This window comes from Phalaenopsis equestris, unplaced genomic scaffold (genome assembly GCF_001263595.1).
Source record: "Phalaenopsis equestris unplaced genomic scaffold, ASM126359v1 Scaffold000224, whole genome shotgun sequence".
Lineage (NCBI taxonomy): Eukaryota > Viridiplantae > Streptophyta > Magnoliopsida > Asparagales > Orchidaceae > Phalaenopsis > Phalaenopsis equestris.
Window position 1 is genome coordinate 4,425,882 of NW_018164666.1, and position 18,178 is coordinate 4,444,059.

Consider the following 18,178-nt stretch of genomic DNA (forward strand, 5'->3'; position numbering starts at 1 on the left):
CTGTAATTGCTTTTTCAAGCTTAGAACTTGTGCTTAGTAAATTTGCTCAATAGTTAACTGTTTTACAAGAAAGAAAACAGGAAATTTTACATACAAATTTTATATGCATTGCATGTAATTTTATGTATTTATATATCTAATAGTTAAATTTTGATATTTATATTTATCACCCTTTGATGTATTAGCTTATGCATGAAAAAATGTAGTTTATTAGGGTATGCATTATGTTTATTTAGACAATTTAGACTATAAAATTATTAGGTGTGATCCTTCTGATATTATTTTAAAAATTTAAGTGTTATTCATATAAATATGAAAATTTAGGTGTTGGATATGTAAATACATACCAGTTGTGTGGTGTGTATGTAATAAAAGTGATAATATATCTATATAATCTATAATTAATATCGTACTGATTGACCTTTTAATATCTAATATTCTTGTTTATCATTGTTCATTTATACATCTTAGAAAATTCGTTCAATTAAATATAAATTTTGATGAAATATTAAAATTTAAAACTTTTAAAATTAGATTCAAGACCATCCAAAGTTTCTTCAGTAATTTTTTTTGTAAAAATAAATATTTTGAAAGAACTAAGGCAATGAGACCAAAAGTGATTCGATGCATCTCTTAATGCACTTTAATGTTGGTTCAATAGTTTACTATTAAAAGCAACAATCAAAACTACATGTAAGTGACTAAACTGACGTTCTCAAGTATTATAAGTGGACTTATATTCTCTACGTACAGGCGGGTAAACAAAAAAATTAAAAAGGTGAAGGATCTTAAGAACAATAGAGCTCTTCTTCATGAATGACACCATCACCATCATCGCAATGTCTTTGCTTGATCATTCCCCATATATAATCTCTCAATGAATATCAGTTGACTATTGTCTCTTGAGCGTCTTTACATATTCATCATTTTTAGTTTCGCTCGAGTATTTCTCCTGATAATTATCGCTCAATCAATGCCCACCAATCATCCCCTGACAATTATCGTGTGACTGTTATCATCCAACTATCATCTCCTTATTATGTTCTCCTAACCACTCTCGCCCCATTAACATTATCCAACTATCCCTGCTTTCTGTTGTTTTTTTCATAATAACTACTACAATAACGAAAAGTCAAGCAAATACACTCAAATTTGTAATCATGCCTTTTTCAACTCGCATAAACATCTTCTTTAAATATAGAAAAAAAAAAATTTTTTTTGTGATCTCACACGCATAGTCAATTATTTAAACTTCGACATGTCAAATGATTTTTTTTTTCACAAAAATATTTTAATTTTTTTAATATTTTATTCATTTATCTCTATTTATGCAATTTTTTTTGCTTTTTTTGCAAGATCAAAAAAAAGAAAAAAAAAAACTAGAACTTTAATTTTTTACCCATTCACTATGAATTTTCTAGTATGTGCATGATAATAATAAATTTAAAATCCTAAAAATTATAGAATTACTATCATATTTTAAATAATTTAATAAAGCTATAAAAATAATTTTCAACATTTAATTTCATTCTATTGAAAATGAAATGGTTTTTTTTACTAAACTTTGAGTGGCGTTATTTTATTTTTTATTTTTAATTTTTTGAAAAATAGAATAAGATATTCTTCACCCTTTGCAAAATGGGAGAATGTGAAAGATAATTGCAATTTAGTTTAAAGATAGGAAATTGAGAGTAAATATTAAAAGAATCGTTTTAAAATATAAAATATGTAAATTTTCAAATTTATTAGAGAAGACTATATATTAGTTTCTCTCAAGCTTAATAATATGTAAAAAACTCATGTTTTGTCCTTATATACTCGTAGGTTTTTCCACCCACTCTTTCATACAACTTTTGATATTGAGTGCATTAGCCATAAATGAAAAACAGTAGGTGTCAAACCTTATCACATGGGTGTTGAACTTAGTTACTGAATACTTCATTATGTGAGAGTGAAATCTATAATACAGATAGCATGCGCAATTTGTTAATGGCTACCAAAAATATTGATGGCAACGCGTTACGAAAACATGGCAGGCAAGAAGACTCATCGAGTCCTTTTCTAAGAGAAGGTGATGACAACATGACAATGATTTAATTTTGATCGAACATTTTACTATCAAACCCTTTCCATTACCGTAAATAGGGATAGTTTCTCCTTTCTCTTACTTCATGCAATTGGCTTGAAATTTCTTCGACATCAAGGCTTCAAGCTCATCAACCACTATCTCCAAAATGATGAAAATAGTTGGTTTTATTATATTTTTACATTCAAGTTTTTCAATTTTCATTCTAGATGAAGTTTCAAACAAGGCACTAGTGGTGGATGTAAGCGAAGATCAGTTACTAAGATAAGTTGGCACATTCTTTGAAGGGTTGTCAGTCAATACATAGAGGTTATGGCATATTTGGATAACATTATCTTTGCCACGGAGCTTTTAACATGTTAAAATTAGTTACAATATGACAACTTCTTCTAAATGACACCCTAACATCTTTGCAATATTATATTAGTGTTGGCAAAGTAATGGAGGAGTCCAAAGAGCATGTGAACTGCGAGTCAAAGAAAAACAGTTGTGCACAGCAAGCGAGTCAATGATTAGAGATGTTGATGGGCTACTCTGAGCTTAATTATCATTTAAAAATTAATCAACTTGATGAATATATCATAAATGTGTGTGATAAATATTGGTCTATCAATATGGAAACTTCATATGGCTATGAGGGGGAGAAGATCATGTTCGAGGGAGAGAGAGAACATGGTGAGCGTTGATCGTTTGACCTTTAACATAACAAATTTTATGGCTCAAGAGAAGAAGATATGACGAAAAGTTGGCTTTAGATTTCTAATGATAAAACTTATAAGCTTCAAGAATGTTTAATGTCATTGGAGAGACTAGAAAAAGAAATCTAAAGCTGTGGCATATATGGCTCTTTGCAATTTCTTTTTTTTTTTCTTTCTTATAAATGTTTATAGCTGCGACTTCATTACATTTTAACTCTTTTCTTCAAGCGTAATAAATAACTTCTATTTTTCCAAAGAATACTAACATTACGTCCTTTTTTCTTTAAACAACAACAGCAAAGAGAAGCCATTCTAAGAAAAAGAGTCAAAATAATAGAAAGATTGATATAAATTAAAAGAATTAAAAAGACAATTGTGGGTATGCAATAACCATAACATACTAATTTTACCTATGTACAGGCAATTGCCTCGCAAAGGCTATAAGGTAAACTATAAGAGAGAGAAAAAAATGAAATGAAGAAGTACAAGAAAATAGAAGATCCCATCAGAAGATAGCTCCTGCGGTCCAGCGGCGAATTGTGGACATAGACCGTCTTAGCGAGATATGCGCCCCCGATAGCTACAATAAAAAAAATAATAGAATGAAAGATCATATATTGTTTAAATTAAAAAAGAAGGATCATATTTTACGGGGAAAGAAGTTATTTGATATGAAAATATGAAACAAGTAATCCGGAAAGGAGTGCAGTTCTTATGACTCAAAAATTTTTAAACTATGAACATATTAAACAGATCATAAACAAACCTGTAACTTAGTCGTTCAATTGATTATCTCGAATTCTTCTTGCCGGAATCGATGTACTGAAGCATCAACAAATGATGGAGAACCCTCATTCGAGCCATTAGAGCTCGACCCGACACGACTACGTGTCAAATTACGCCTACTAGATCTCTGTCTATTTCCCGTACAGCTCAACTTACCAAATACCTGATAAAGAATGCAAGAAGTCCACCATTTAGCCCCACGACCGCCAAAATCCTCGTAACCATCTCCATCCTCATCATCACCATACTCAATCACATAATCCCCCAGCACAACTCCATGTGGAACTTCAGCATGTATGGTGCTCAGGACATCTATAATATCTGAAGATTGCTGAAAATTTTCCCAATCTTGTTGGTGAGCGGGATCTATCGCTGATGGACGAGAATGAGGGTGTTTCAAAAGAGCATGGCGCTGAAGCTCAATGAAATTGCCCATATAATGGCATTGCTTCTCTTGGCAACACCGCTTCTTCATGTTCAAGTAAGCACGTGCTTCTTTGATAACGACCCAACCGGTCACCTCTCCTCGACATAAGGGGCAGGCAGGACGGTTCTCAAAAGTTGACGGAAACATTCGAGTCAGCATGGTAGATGACTCGGTCGCAACCAAGCATTCCGCTGCCTGAGATACTCCTGATGCGCTTTTAAACCGGTTGAGACAGTTGGAGTGTGTGTGGTCTGTATCACACATAAAAGGACGGCAGCCATTGTCATAGGAGCTGCATTGAAGAAGAACCCCATTGTGTGGGAAATCCAGGCAGATGGGACAAGTCACATCTTCCCAATTGATATTTACTTGAATATTGTCAAAGTCAAATGAGCTTGAATGGCTCAGTTTCCTCAAAGAAGTTCCTGAAGAAATGTCAAATTTTACTAAAGTGAGGAATTTTTACGGGGAAGGTGAAGGTTGATTTAACTAGCTATAAAAATGAAGGTTGATGACAAATAATTTTTTATTTCATATCAAAATATAAGCAAAACTAATAAAAGAGTAAAAACTAAAATAAAAATAATCCCAAACAACTACCAAGAGTTTATTTAATTAGGTAGTTATAATCATGTTTCCATCTTTTTTTACAGTTGCTCACAAGTTAGGCTACAATTCACTGCATAAGTTATCTCTTGTTTGTGCACCCAGTATTTTTTTCGATTGTATCTGTTTAACTGAGAAAATAGCATATCCATTTTCACCGGTATTGATTGAATACCTTCTTCTTTCGTCGGTTGTTGTTCACTAGTCATGAAATGTTGAGGAAAAAACGATAAATGGCTTCACTGACTCTGACAAAATTGAATGCTCAAAAAATATGATCGATCCAAAACTTTGAATGGGACAGATTATTGAAATATTTGTATATAATAATAGTATCTGCAAATGACTCTTTGTTGGGCAGAGAAATTTATAAATCCATTTGCTCAGAAAAAGAATCACCACATAAATCCGAGTTTAAGTTGTATCACCATCATCAGCACCATTTGACTAATCAAGGTTATTTTGGATTGGTTTTAAGAACCCTCGTTCTGCATTCATTTTTGTCCGACTGTTGCATGAGCTGTTGAACTACTTTCCCCAACCCATTTTGCAAACTTCTATCCATATCACCCTTGCGATGTAACACTTTAAGAATTAGAGTTTCTAATGCAAATCTAACATGAGATGTGGAAATCATGTAACAAGAATGCAAAATCTGAAAGAAGCAAACTATTAATCTTAAATAATTATTGCTACCATAAATGAAAACAAAAAACTTGTTGGAAACGATTCAAACCAAAAGAATAATGGCCTTCCACAAGAAATTGACAACAAATTCAAAATCAAGAAAGTCAAAAACACGTGTTTGAATTGTTAATGAAAACATATTATATTAAATATGACTAAACCTAATCGTTCGAACCAACAGCAAACAATAAAAGATGAAAGCAAATAAAAAGAAAGGAATTCACCATAGAACAATTCTCATACTTGTAAGAGAACATCGCCCAGAATTAAAATCTCTAAATGACCTAACATTAATTCTATATACAAATCTCATCAGTGTATTTTGCCCCGTATTCATACCCAAGATGCGAATATGAACTAATTAAAAAAAAAAATTAAAATAAATAATTTGTTTCAGTTCCAAATTCAGCACAAAGTAGAGACAAATATGAATTGATTTGGTTGAAATAAATTCCCACCCAAGTTTACAAAAGGCAACAATCACTCATTTTCCTGTAGTCAGAGAAAGGGTGGGCCCTGGAAATTTGGAGATGGTACAAAGTTCGAGAATGCTACAAAAATAATGAAGAAATAATTCAATTCAATTTTCCATTTTCATCGACTTGTTTCCATAATTTGTTAGTTGACTGCGGTGGTTTTACATAAGCAACCATATAATGAAACATTTTCATTTATTTGTAAAGATTAAATTAGCATATTGCCAATTGATCTTCTGTGTTCTATCCAATTTCTTTAGGTACATCAGGTTTAGCTTGATATGATCAAAATTTCTTTAGCATCTCAATCATTCTCAACTGCAAACATATTTTGCTAATGAAATGTACTAGAGAGAATAAAAAATAAAATAAAAATTGGAGGTGTACTGGAGAGAAGATAAACAATGAAGAAGATTCTTCATCCTTATGTTTTATGCTGATCTACAGGCACTAAAGACAGTGGAACTGTAAAAACTATAAAGGATGATATATGTTTCAATAAAGCCGAACTTCATATTCACATCAAGGAATTCACACCTCAAATAAATCCAATCAGATTATTAGGCGAGGTAGTGTATTAACAGACCAATACATTAGTTAATAACAACCAGCCAGAAGAGCGTAGAGCGTGTAATGGTTGCATTCCTTCTGTGTTTAACAGACATCATTCCTGTCTTCTCATTCTTATCAACTCCCAATCAAGAAGAGAAAATGATCATTTTTACTCCAAAAATTCTCAATCATAAGAAAAAAAAAACAACTTTTCCTTAACCTTTTTTTCTTTTTTTCTTTTTTTCTTTTTTTCTTTTTACTCTGATATCCGTTATGCCTCTCCTTTTTTAGGGTTGTTTGTTTGCATGTATTAGCGGTGTAAAGTAAAAAGAATATATGGGTTTTCATTTTTCAGGTGTTTGGTATAAAAAAAGAATATGAAATTTTTTTTCTTAAAAAAAAAATTTGGAATTTTTCTAAAGCCTCAAATTTTGTGTATTCCAAATTCTCTCACATCAGGCAAATTCCACATACATTATTGTGCCAAAACTCCAATCTAATTAGTTGGCACCCTTACTCCAAACCAAAGTAGCCGCCCAAGATCCCACCTCTCGAGCCACCACCATTCTTGCACTCATCCTCACATCAGTCCCCAAACCCACTTTGCTGCAGTTTCAACCCCCGTCAATTATCCAAACCCACTATCCACAAGCCCCCTCCTTGATGTCGCTATCACACTTACATCTACAGTTGTTGCCACAGCCATCCCCAACCACCTCTGTCCGACACCATCTAACCTAACAAACAGGAGCCAAAAATGGGCGTGTGAGGGAGAGAATGAGAGAGAGAGAAAGAGACTTTTACATTCAAAATATATCCTAACAAAAGAAGAAATAATAACTTCATTTATTTAATTTTCATTCAAACAAATCAGTCCTGAAAATCAAACTGCTCTGTATTTCATTTACTTTGTATTTCTCAAATATAGGTACTTTAAGTAAATATAAAAATCCTTAAATCCTACATTTTCTTCCCACAATCGTCAATCAGAGTGCAAGCTTATTTTACACCATCTTATCTTAAATAGATGTTACTCCAACTATCCCACTACTATAATAATGTTCTAATCTAAATTTCACGGTTTTGTGCACAGCAATCTAGCAGTCTCATTAGGCCAAACTCAATCAAATTATCAAATGATTTATTTACTATTCACCGCTCAAAACTTGAATCCATTCAACATTATTGGCTTAATTGAAACTTTATAGAATTTATCATTTCAACATTATTCCCGACGTACTCTTACTTTAACGATTGAATATTAAATCTAAAATTTTTGGAAGCTAAATTCTCACCCATATTCCCATTTGATGTTTATAGTGGATAATCCCATAAAAATTATTAATCATTTTTCGATGAGATTGCCAAGGAATTCAATAAAATATGCATTCACCTTAACAACTTATGTTCAAAATCATTAAAAAATCTGCTTTTCGCGTTCCCATTTCAAATTCTAAAATCACTAAATTTCATATTTACAAACAAACACACCGATCCATTTCCTTCTATAGCACTTTTCCACGTTGTATTTGAATTTTCTCACGATACAAATCTTCAATACTGATATATGTGATTCAATTGAAAAAAAATCTCAATAAATCAACTCTATTCATAAAAGATTTGGGCTTATATAGAGCCTTATAACTTATTTTATAAATAAAACCCTAGACTTCTTCTATATTTCCCATTTACAAATAAGTAACTATATACAATTCTCAATGCTCCCCCTTGAGATTGGCAAAAGATATCCATTAAGCACATCTCGTCACACAACTTAGATAGATCTAATGAATCAAGTCCCTTAGTGAGGGAGTCAGCTGCTTGCTCTCCAGTAGTTACATGACTTATGTCTAGTAGTTCACTATTCAACTTCTCCTTGATGAAGAACTTATAAATCTCCACATGCTTGGTTTTGTCATGTTGCATCAGGTTGTTAGCAATGTTGATTGTTGAGTTGGTTTCGCACCATAACTTCATTTGCGCTCCATGGTCCACCTTGAGCTTTACCAATAGACATCTCAAACATAACATTTCGGCAACTCCCAAGGCCATGGCGTTATAATTTGTCTCCGTCTTCGACCTCGCAACTATTGACTGTTTCATGCTCTTTCAAGAGACTAATTGCCCCCTACGAATATGTAGTATCCTGATGTGGACCTCATATCATCAACACCGCTAGCTCAATCAAAATCACAGTAGCACTCAATGCCTAAATGCCCATTATTCCTAAAAATCAATCTCTTCCTTGGTGCACTCCTCAGGTACCTCAAAATCTGATACACTGCATCCAAGTGGCCCTTCCTCGGATCATGTATGTAGCGACTCACCATGCTTACTGCAAATGATATGTCAGGATGAGTGACTATGATAGATGAGATAACCTACCAACCTATGATAACTCTCGCGATCAGCTGGCTCTCTTGCCTTTGCGCTCAACGTTCGTTTCTGAGCAATTGGTGAACTTGCATGCTTGCATCCCATCATGTATGTCTCTATGAGAAAGTGTAGCACCAACTTCCATTGAAATAGAACACTCCCCTCTACTCCATGAGTCACCTCAATCCCAATGAAGTATCTAAGATGACTCAGGTCCTCACCTCAAACTCTTTGCCCATACTTACCTTCAATTGTGCAATCTCTACCTCATCATCACCGGTGACAATCATATCATTAACATACAAAGAAAGGATAGTAATGTGACCATCATGTCGTCGAAAGACCATTGTGTGGTCAGTATTGATCTGTCGATAGCCCATATTTACTATTGATCGCATGAACTTGTCAAACCAAGCTAGAAAACTGTTTTGAACAGTACAGTGATTTTCTTAGTCTACACACCTTATCCATTGTTTGGTTTATGTCAAAGTCTGGGGGTATCTTCATGGACACCTCTAGCAGATCCCCATGAAAAAATGCATTCTTCACATCCAGTTGATGTAACACTCATCCACCATTCACAGTAGAGAGATGAGTTTGATTGTGCTCATCTTTTCCACTAGTACAAATGTCTCATTATAGTCGATATCTTACGTCTGGATATACCCTTTTGCCATTAATCATGCTTTGTAGTGATCAATCTTTCCTTATAGGGACTGCTTCACTGTGAAGATCCATTTGCGCCAACCGACCTTTTCTTTGTTGGAAGCAATGTGAGCTCCCACGTCTTGTTCTTATCGAGAGAGCCAAGTTCCTCCAAAATGACAACCATTCCACTTTGAATCCTCTTTAGCCTGTCAACACTTAGGTATAGAGACGGTGGTCAAAGATGCAATGATTGTTTTGTATACAGATGATATGTTAGAGTATGAGATAAACTAAACAATTTCATGTGAGAAACCAAAACGCTCAGAAGAATGAACCACATTGTTACGAGAGGTCCTCCTCAAATTCATGAGAGTGGGAGAGGAATCACATCACCTGTGTAATCAAATGTAGAGGTAGACGGTATAGGTGCTTCAGGACTCGGGAGTCGGGATAGACCGGGACAAGGGACTTGTTGGCACGAGTGGCATGGTAGGCACTGTTCTCTCATTTTGCATTGTCCTCCTTGTATACACCCTTTGCTCCCTTTGAGTTTGAATCCCACCACCTTCAGGCTCATTTTCTCAGGGATCGGCTCTTCCTCATTCGATCCTTCCCACACAATGAGACAAGGCATCGTTCCCACAAGTAACAATCTCTCTGCATCACTACTCTCCCCCTCTCGCCTCATACCTCCATTATTTGACGAGTCATCGAAGGGTGTGACCAAGGTGTAGTAAGGTTTGAATTCTCTAAAATTCACATTCATACTCACATACGATCCCTCTCTATTGGACTCCAAAAAACATAACCCTTCTAAGTTAATGAATTGTTTTCAATGACATCACCTATTGCTTTATTTCCTCTTCAACATCTCCAGGAACTCGTGATCTTCATTGTAAAGATCACCCCTATCTTTCCTTCATATCCACTACCATCAGATTTGACCAGTAGCCTCCTTTTCCACCCTTTTGGCCCCCACGATAACGACAACGGCCTCTAGATTGTCCACGTCCACCCGTCTCTCTTTTCTTGGGTGGCTTTAGACAAGCCTTGCGCAAGTGCCCCACCTCTCCACAGTTGTAGCACCCGCGGGTCTCCTAAGCACCTGTCATACCTTCACTTGAGGCGTCTAAAGTTGATCGCATACTTGAAAGTCCACTCGACTCAAAGTGTAGCGTCATGTGACTCTCCTCCAGTGTCATCACAACGATGGCCTCATCAAGTGAAGAAATCGTTGCCTGGGCTAAAATGACCAATTTCCTCTACTCAAAGGTTGGGTTCAGATTAGCCAGAAATAGCATAGTCTTCATTTGTGCAAAGGTCTCCCCTTTCTTGCACCCAAAATCACCACAGCTCGACATAGATGAGAAGTAATCAAGATCTTGCCACAGCCACCCTAGCTCCATGGAGTACTCCTGAATCGATCTATCACCATATATCATTGTCTCTATGTCACGTTGAATCTGGAACACTCTCATGTGGTTCTCAGTCCTGGCATATGTCATCTTCAGCTTTGCTCAGATGTCTTTTATCTTTCGAATGTTATCTACCGATGAGGCAATCAATGGAAACATTGAGTTGAGAATCCAGAAGTAATGTAAGGCGTGTGTGGTCCTCCACTCATCCCCTTGAGCATTGTCACTCTTTGGCTCAATCTTAACTCCCATTAAATATCTCTCTAGTCTTTTTTTCCAGCTAGAGCAGCCTCGATAAGTCGCGAACAACTCAGATACGTGGCTTGTCTATTAAGCTTCAAACCCACAGGAGGAAGTTCTAGTTTCACTTAAGTATGAGCACCTGCTGAGGTAGTGTCTCCCGTCGAGACGCTAGCTCCATGTATGAGCGTGATTAAGACGTTCAAAACTTCTGGATCTATATATCCCAGAAGTTCCAACCCTTTACCTCTCGCACTATCTTCGTCTCCTAACATCCTCAATTTAATTCTTCTTTGATTTGTATGCCCAATTCGAAGCCCTTGCAAGTTCTTGTTCCACGTGAAGCCCCCATGTTATGTCCCTTGCACAACAAAAAGAAGCCAAAACTTTGTCCAATTTCCCGGCGCGACCCGAAAACTGAAGGCATTGCCCTCTCCCAGTTCCGACACATGCAGAAGTTTGCACTTCACCTTTATTGCGTAGCAAACAAAGGGATCGTTGTGTACGAAGATCTTCAAAAATCCCCATTTCTTCTCTTCCCTACGTGCCAAAACAAGAACCGCAAAAACGCAACCCTCTCTCCTCTTCGTTTGCGCGGCAACAACGGCAAATACAGGATCGCAGCACAATGAAAAATTTGAAACTCCCTTATTCCACTCTACGTTCAGGAAATCCAATGATGGGATTGATGCGCTCATTAGAAGGCAATGACAGGATCGCTGCTTTTGTTGAAAGGCAATGATAGGATAGTTGCTTTTGCTGCAAAGCAACGTCAAGGTCGCACAACAAAAAGACCTCCAGAAGCAACTCCCACCTCCCTGTGTGCGAAGAAGAAGCCTGCCGTTCTTCCCTTCACAGTAGCCCTAGAGCTGTGATACCAAATTGAAATAATTGCTCAAAAAATCTACTATATTCATAAAAGATTTGGGCTTATATAGAGCCTTACAACTTGCTTTACAAATAAAACCCTAGACACATATATTTCCTATTTACAAATAGGAGCCTAAACTATATACAATTCTCAACAGATTCAATTAGCTTTCGTCTCTTAATATGAACTCATAAACCTTGAAGTTCATCAAAATTGATATCTATAGACAAGAAACATAAATACAAGTCCCTAAACATACATAACACACATAAAAATTTAACTAAGCTTGCAAAGATAGTCCAAGGAAAAGGTAGAGTTCAAAGGAAATAAAAACAATCATAACACATGAAAAATGAATATTGATGTCTTCTGAAAATTTTAAAATTGACTTCTACTGAAAAAAAAAACAGTCCTCAGTAGCTCATGAATTTTTAAAATTGATGTCCAAAATGTTCTAAATAAAGAACAATATGATACAAAGTCATGCAGCTTCATTATTTTGCTGCCATGAATGTCATAACATTCACAGAAGCACTGTGCCGAAGCATGCAAAGCTCTATCGCATCTTCAAACAATATTATAAGCTGAAGAAAAAGAAAAAAACGCCAAAACAATATTTCCATCCTGCAATCAATAACTAGGCCAGTGCACCAAGATTATCTATATGCCAAATTCAAGCAGAGTAATGCATATGAAGTTACTTAAAAGCATCAAGGCCAACATGGCCAAAACAAAACTAATTATAATGAACAAACCTGCAGTATAAGCAACATTTCGTCAGCAATCAATGAAATTTACTTGTCCAACAAAAGCGAGTCCAGTCAGGGAGAGAAAACAACATAGATATTCTAGACATTTCAATACTAAAGGTATTTTTATCTTATTAAGGTGTTTTTTTTTGTCCTTAATTAAGGTCCCTCATATATCCATTTCACAAAATGGAGATAAAAAAGCCCGCACGCACACTGAACATGCCACCTTACATATGCATAAAAAGGTGTATTTCCCTTCTTAAAAATTAAAATGTTGGTTATTTTTCATGTGATATTAAAGATTTAAGCAGCATGGATGTAAAATTAAAGTTTAGGTTATACATGTTTAAATAAATAGGAATTGGATGGCTTGCATGTAAAAGCACAAGTACGTCCTTGAAACTTAGAGCTCTCATGGCTAAATGTTCGTTACATGAACCTTTCTTATACTTACCTTTTTCTTCCAAACCAAACAACAAAAAACAAGCAGAAGGGCCCCAAATATCATGAGTTCAACATAAATAAACACCCGCTTAACAAATTAAACTAAATTCATCAACTGGTAGAATTTAGTTCCATCCAGAAGTATTTTCCATACCAATCTTTATAGCATCACTTCACAGGGAATAAGCAAAAATAAGCTAAATCAATACAAAAGAAGCAAAACAATTTAAGTTCCAGCAACAAAAACAACAACAACTACTAAGTCAAAATTTCCCATAAGGCATAAACAAAATCAATCCAACCCATTCAAAACAGATAAATCAAACCCCAGCTCACTGAAAAAACAACAATCAAATCCAACAATCACGGCACAACTTAATCCCAAAACAAACCCTCCAAACATCCATCGAAACCCCGCTCAAATTCCAGCACAGTACCAAAACAAGCCCTCAGATCGTGTAAACAACGGCGGAATAGCAGGAACCACAAGAACAATTCAAGCAAACGCAATCATCTATAAAAAAAACGAACCGTCCTGCTCCTTCCGAATCTTCCCCGTCGCCAAGCAGATTTGTGCCACCATATTGCGAGCACCGACGAGGAGTCAGAGAGAGTTTTCTAACCCTAGATCTCTCTCAAGTCTCAAGAGTGCGTGGAAAGGAACGGGTAAACGGAAGAAGAGAGATAGAGAGATACGGACGGGGAACCAAGAGGCCGAGACCGAATTCGTATTAGAAGGTTGCAACAATTCTCCTCCATTAAAGTTGCTGACCTCGTAATTTGGCACGTGGACTGCACGTCTTCTGGGGACTAATATGATTCAGAAGAGATGCTGCATTACAGATTTTTTATTTTATTTAATCAAATTTTTATAAGATGATTTTTTCATTTTTTATTTTATAAAGTTCAAATTCAAAATTTTGACATTAACTGTCAAAATCGTTTAACAACCAAATTAATTAGAGGCATTTGCATACATACCACTCCATTTCTATATATTTACGTGTGTGTGATATCTAATCTCTATTTTTTTTTATATTTATACCATTCAAAGGATGATAATCTTATATCACTTTTTGAGTTGAGAATTTTCTAAATTATCTTAAATTTGTAATGTCAGTTGAGGGTTTAGGGTTGGAAAGGATAAAACCCCCATTCATTCTAGGTAAAATAGTAAAATATTAAGTGCTACATAATTTATGCTTATTATTACTATGACAAAATGTTAGACATTGCACTGACAATTTCTTCTTGGAAGATCTATATACATGCCACTAAATTCTTATGTGTTTACATATCTATGACTCGAACCTCAATTATTATGTACATGAGAAAATATGTACATATATTCTCATGTTAAATGATTTTAGAAGCATCACTCTTTAGAAAAAAAGACTGATACATTCAGAATTTTGAACTAAGAAAGAAAAAGTCTTACTTGTTAATAATTTTTTTTGTCGTAACTACAAAACATAATGACAATTGATGAGTAAAATAGATACAGTATGCTTGAGGATTATCATTATGAAATAACTACTTTCAACCCATTAATCTTCATCCTCATCATCATCATGCTTCTCCTCATCCTCCTCGAATGAACGCTTGTGTCGCTTGCTCTGGCGATAAAAACTCTCTGTCATGAGCACTAGACTATCTGCAACGAATTGCTAGCCTTTGCGCATCTATTGGAGCTCTTCATTGATTATCATCACACGCCTGACAAGCTTTTCATGTTGAGACTGTAAGGAGCTAGGGCCACCTACTGCTCCTCGGGAATGCTCAGCCTCAAATACCATTCACATTGCTGCAAGGCCATACACTCTCCCCTTCTTCTTCCTCGTCGTATGCGTCCACAACTCAAAATTGGATTGTGCAGTGGTAGACTGGGTTTCACTGCTGACGGACGGTGAGGTCTAGCTGATCTCTGTCTCTCCCGGAGCTGCTCGCACTCCTCTTTCATAACAAAATTCAAATATTAATTCACATTTTAAACATTATTTGACATATTAATAGAATTAAATTTTTTAAGCTTACATTGACATGACAAGAGTGGTCGGATACCCACTGTTGTGTGCCCCCGCATTGATGTATAAGGATGTAAAATTTTGTGGTGGATGTCTCTTTGTCAAGCTCCTTGGCACGTATACATGATTAGATAAATATATGAGTAACATAATTACATAAATGTGTAAGCCTTTGAATTTTGACATAATCATACAAGTCTTAGATAGTGCTCAATGAGGGGGATCGAACCTCCAATGTGGAGTACGGCCCCTTCGACTCCCTCCATCATTTGGTTTAACTAATTTGTCTGTCTCTTCCTCTGGTACTTCAGAGAGGCTCATGCTCGGTTTAACTCAGCCCAAACTTCCTCCCCAACCCACGAGGGCCTCTGCCCTTACGCACCACTGCGAACATACGCCTGAGCCTATGTCTGACACGAACCTCAAAAATTTATCGAATCTGCTAGTGATGGCATGGCAACTAGTAAAACGATCTCCACAAATAAGAAAGTATGTAAGCTTGATTAGCATATAAAAAAGGTAGAAATTTACTTTTTATTTCAAATTTAAATATCATACATCAAATTACCTAAAATACATATCACGAATGACAATCAGTATCTGCTTCTATGAGAGATATAATTGATTTTATATGTTTTGGATGATCTTTGTGATCTGCACCATGGGTGGTCTGGAGGGGTAGAACTTGCAAATGATCCATTAAGTACATTATAAAATGGAATGAAAATTGAAATTATTATGTTGTAAAAAAGAAAGTTGATTTACAAGTCACCCTTCGACTCAATATAGATCATGTCGGCGCTGTCAGCCATGTTAGGTGCTGGAGTTGAGGGGTCTGGCTCATCGATTGAGGATGATGGGTTGTAATAAGATGAAGTGTGAGGTGGTGTCGGCGAGAGACCTAGTGCGGGAGCAAGGGCAACATAATGAGTCACTGGAGTAGTTGTACGAGTAATGGCGGGCTTCTTTAGCCTCTGATACATGTTCCCCAGAGTCCCCTGAATGCAAGGTCTCCTGGGAAGCTGAGAACCTTTCATCTGCAATAGGAAAAGAATTTTAGAATTAAGAAGCATGATTAGTATGTAATATAAGAAAGAAAAATAAAAATAGAAAAGTAAATACATAAAAGTAAAAGCAGAAAAGTGAAACATATTGTGTTTGCGCATAAAATCAAGAAAATTAAGCAAAACTACAGTGTAAGAAGCGAAAGTAAAATAAAAAAGGTGCATGAGCTAATCATCTAAGTATACATATCATTTTTCAGTCTGTTTCATTTGATGATCAAGTTGTTGAAGCAATTAAAATTTCGTCATCGATCTCATCATCATTTGCATCCATATCTAGAGGTACTTATTCATGAATCCCTGTAGTATCCTCTAGGGGTAACTTCTCATTAATTGAGTTAAGTTGAATATGAAAATCAGACACAATTAACTCTTGGTGAACATGCTTGATAATTTTCTGCATCTCAACAATTTTTCGTGGTTTATATTTCAATACAACAACTCAATCAAGTTTATCCCTTGCTTGTCTATGATATCGAAGATAATAATAAAGTTGACGAGCCTGACGTGCCATAATAAATGGGTCATATTCTGCATATCTTCTGTTCATCCTAACTTTGATAATATCATACAGGTTGACTGTTCAAGCTCCTTATTAGGAATGGGATCAAACCACTCATAAATTAACATGTAGACATTACGTTTGACATAGTTTGGATATTGCAACTAAACTACTTTATTCAATATGTCATAATAGCTTATCTCATTATTTCTTTTGTGTGTCCTCTAACACAAACACCATACTTATAAGTTAGTTTTCTTTCACACCAGGAAATCTTGTGAAAATTGTAACCATTAACTTTAAATATTTTCCATGTCTTCAAGGTATGATTAGGCCCCCAAACAAGATCTAAGCCTTGGTCTGTGGTTTGTTGCTTGTATTATGGACCAAGTATAAGTTTCAAAACATAATTAGTTTACATTTGTAGAGTAAAATTACACAACATCCAGGTGAATTTAAAAGTTACCTCAATGTACGTGTAATTTGAACAATTTTGGAAACTCTTCTTCAATTTTTTTTACTTACAAGAGAGTCAGCCTCTATGTTCAAACTCTCTGTAAATAACTGATACACCTAAAATATATACTGCTTTTAGACACGTTTTTATACCTATTTTTGAGATATTGCGCTTTAATGAAAGATATTTGTGTGTTTTTTTTCAGGTACAAGTAAAAAGGTGAAAAATGCTAAAATGAGTAAAAAAAAGGATTAAATTTGTAGCAAAATGCAAAAATGGTGCAAAAGTGTTGCAAAAATGGTGCAAAAGTGTTTATGGTGCAAAAGTGTTTTTGCGCCTAAGCGTCAGAGGCCCCGCGCTTAAGCGCCAGAGGCAGTTATTTGATGGGTTAATTCATTTTGCCAAATTTTGAAGGGACATTTGAGACATTTTTTGACTAAAGATGGTGGTTATGACCACTAAAAACAAAAATGTGGTTAAAATACTTGTGAAATGAGACATCCCTTGGAAAATACATCGAATCTGGACATATTTTGAAGAGATACCAAGATACCTCTTGAAAAATTATAAAAGAAGGATGTTGAGAGAAAATAGAGGAGAGTCCTAAGAAGTTCTTGAAATAGTTCGTAGAGGAACTTTTAGAGAGATTTTTCAGGCACCACAAATTTATTTTTCTGTTTTGTTTTTTAGTTTTATTGTGAGAGTTAAGAGTGTTGTAAGAGAAAAGAGATTCAAAGGAACTTCAAGAGTTTGGTAGAGGATTTGAGATAAGTTTTTATTTTTGTTTTTAAACTACTTTTCGTTTTAATCGTCGCTTATAAAATAATTGAAATACGCAGTGTAACCCTCGTCCAAATGGGGGCAAATTGCATATTGTGCTAAATTCCCTACAAATAGAGGAAGCATTTATTTGGGAAGGTACTCATTTTTTTTACAAACCATTTGAGAGAACATAGCTCCAATAATTAAATTATCTCTCCCTCTATCTCCCCTTTGGTATTCAACAATGCTATATATATAATTCAACCTAAAATTTATGAGTACTTTTTAACTCTCTTTTTTATAAA

The 18,178-nt window shown here is 35.3% G+C and overlaps 1 protein-coding gene across 2 annotated transcripts; it reads right to left on the minus strand.

Moving 5' to 3' along the window:
* Positions 1-3,145: 3,145 nt before the first annotated feature.
* Positions 3,146-13,845, minus strand: LOC110023465. Of its 2 annotated transcripts, none has more exons than XM_020722901.1 (3): positions 13,596-13,845; positions 3,551-4,422; positions 3,146-3,364 (listed from the first exon to the last, which is right to left on the minus strand). In XM_020722901.1, the coding sequence occupies exons 1-2, from the start codon at positions 13,645-13,647 to the stop codon at positions 3,566-3,568; spliced, it is 909 nt and encodes a 302-aa protein (XP_020578560.1). In that variant the 5' UTR covers positions 13,648-13,845; the 3' UTR covers positions 3,146-3,364; positions 3,551-3,565. The 2 variants fall into 2 exon arrangements, with proteins under 2 accessions (XP_020578560.1, XP_020578562.1); XM_020722903.1 differs by lacking the exon at positions 13,596-13,845 and adding an exon at positions 4,779-4,980.
* Positions 13,846-18,178: the final 4,333 nt, after the last annotated feature.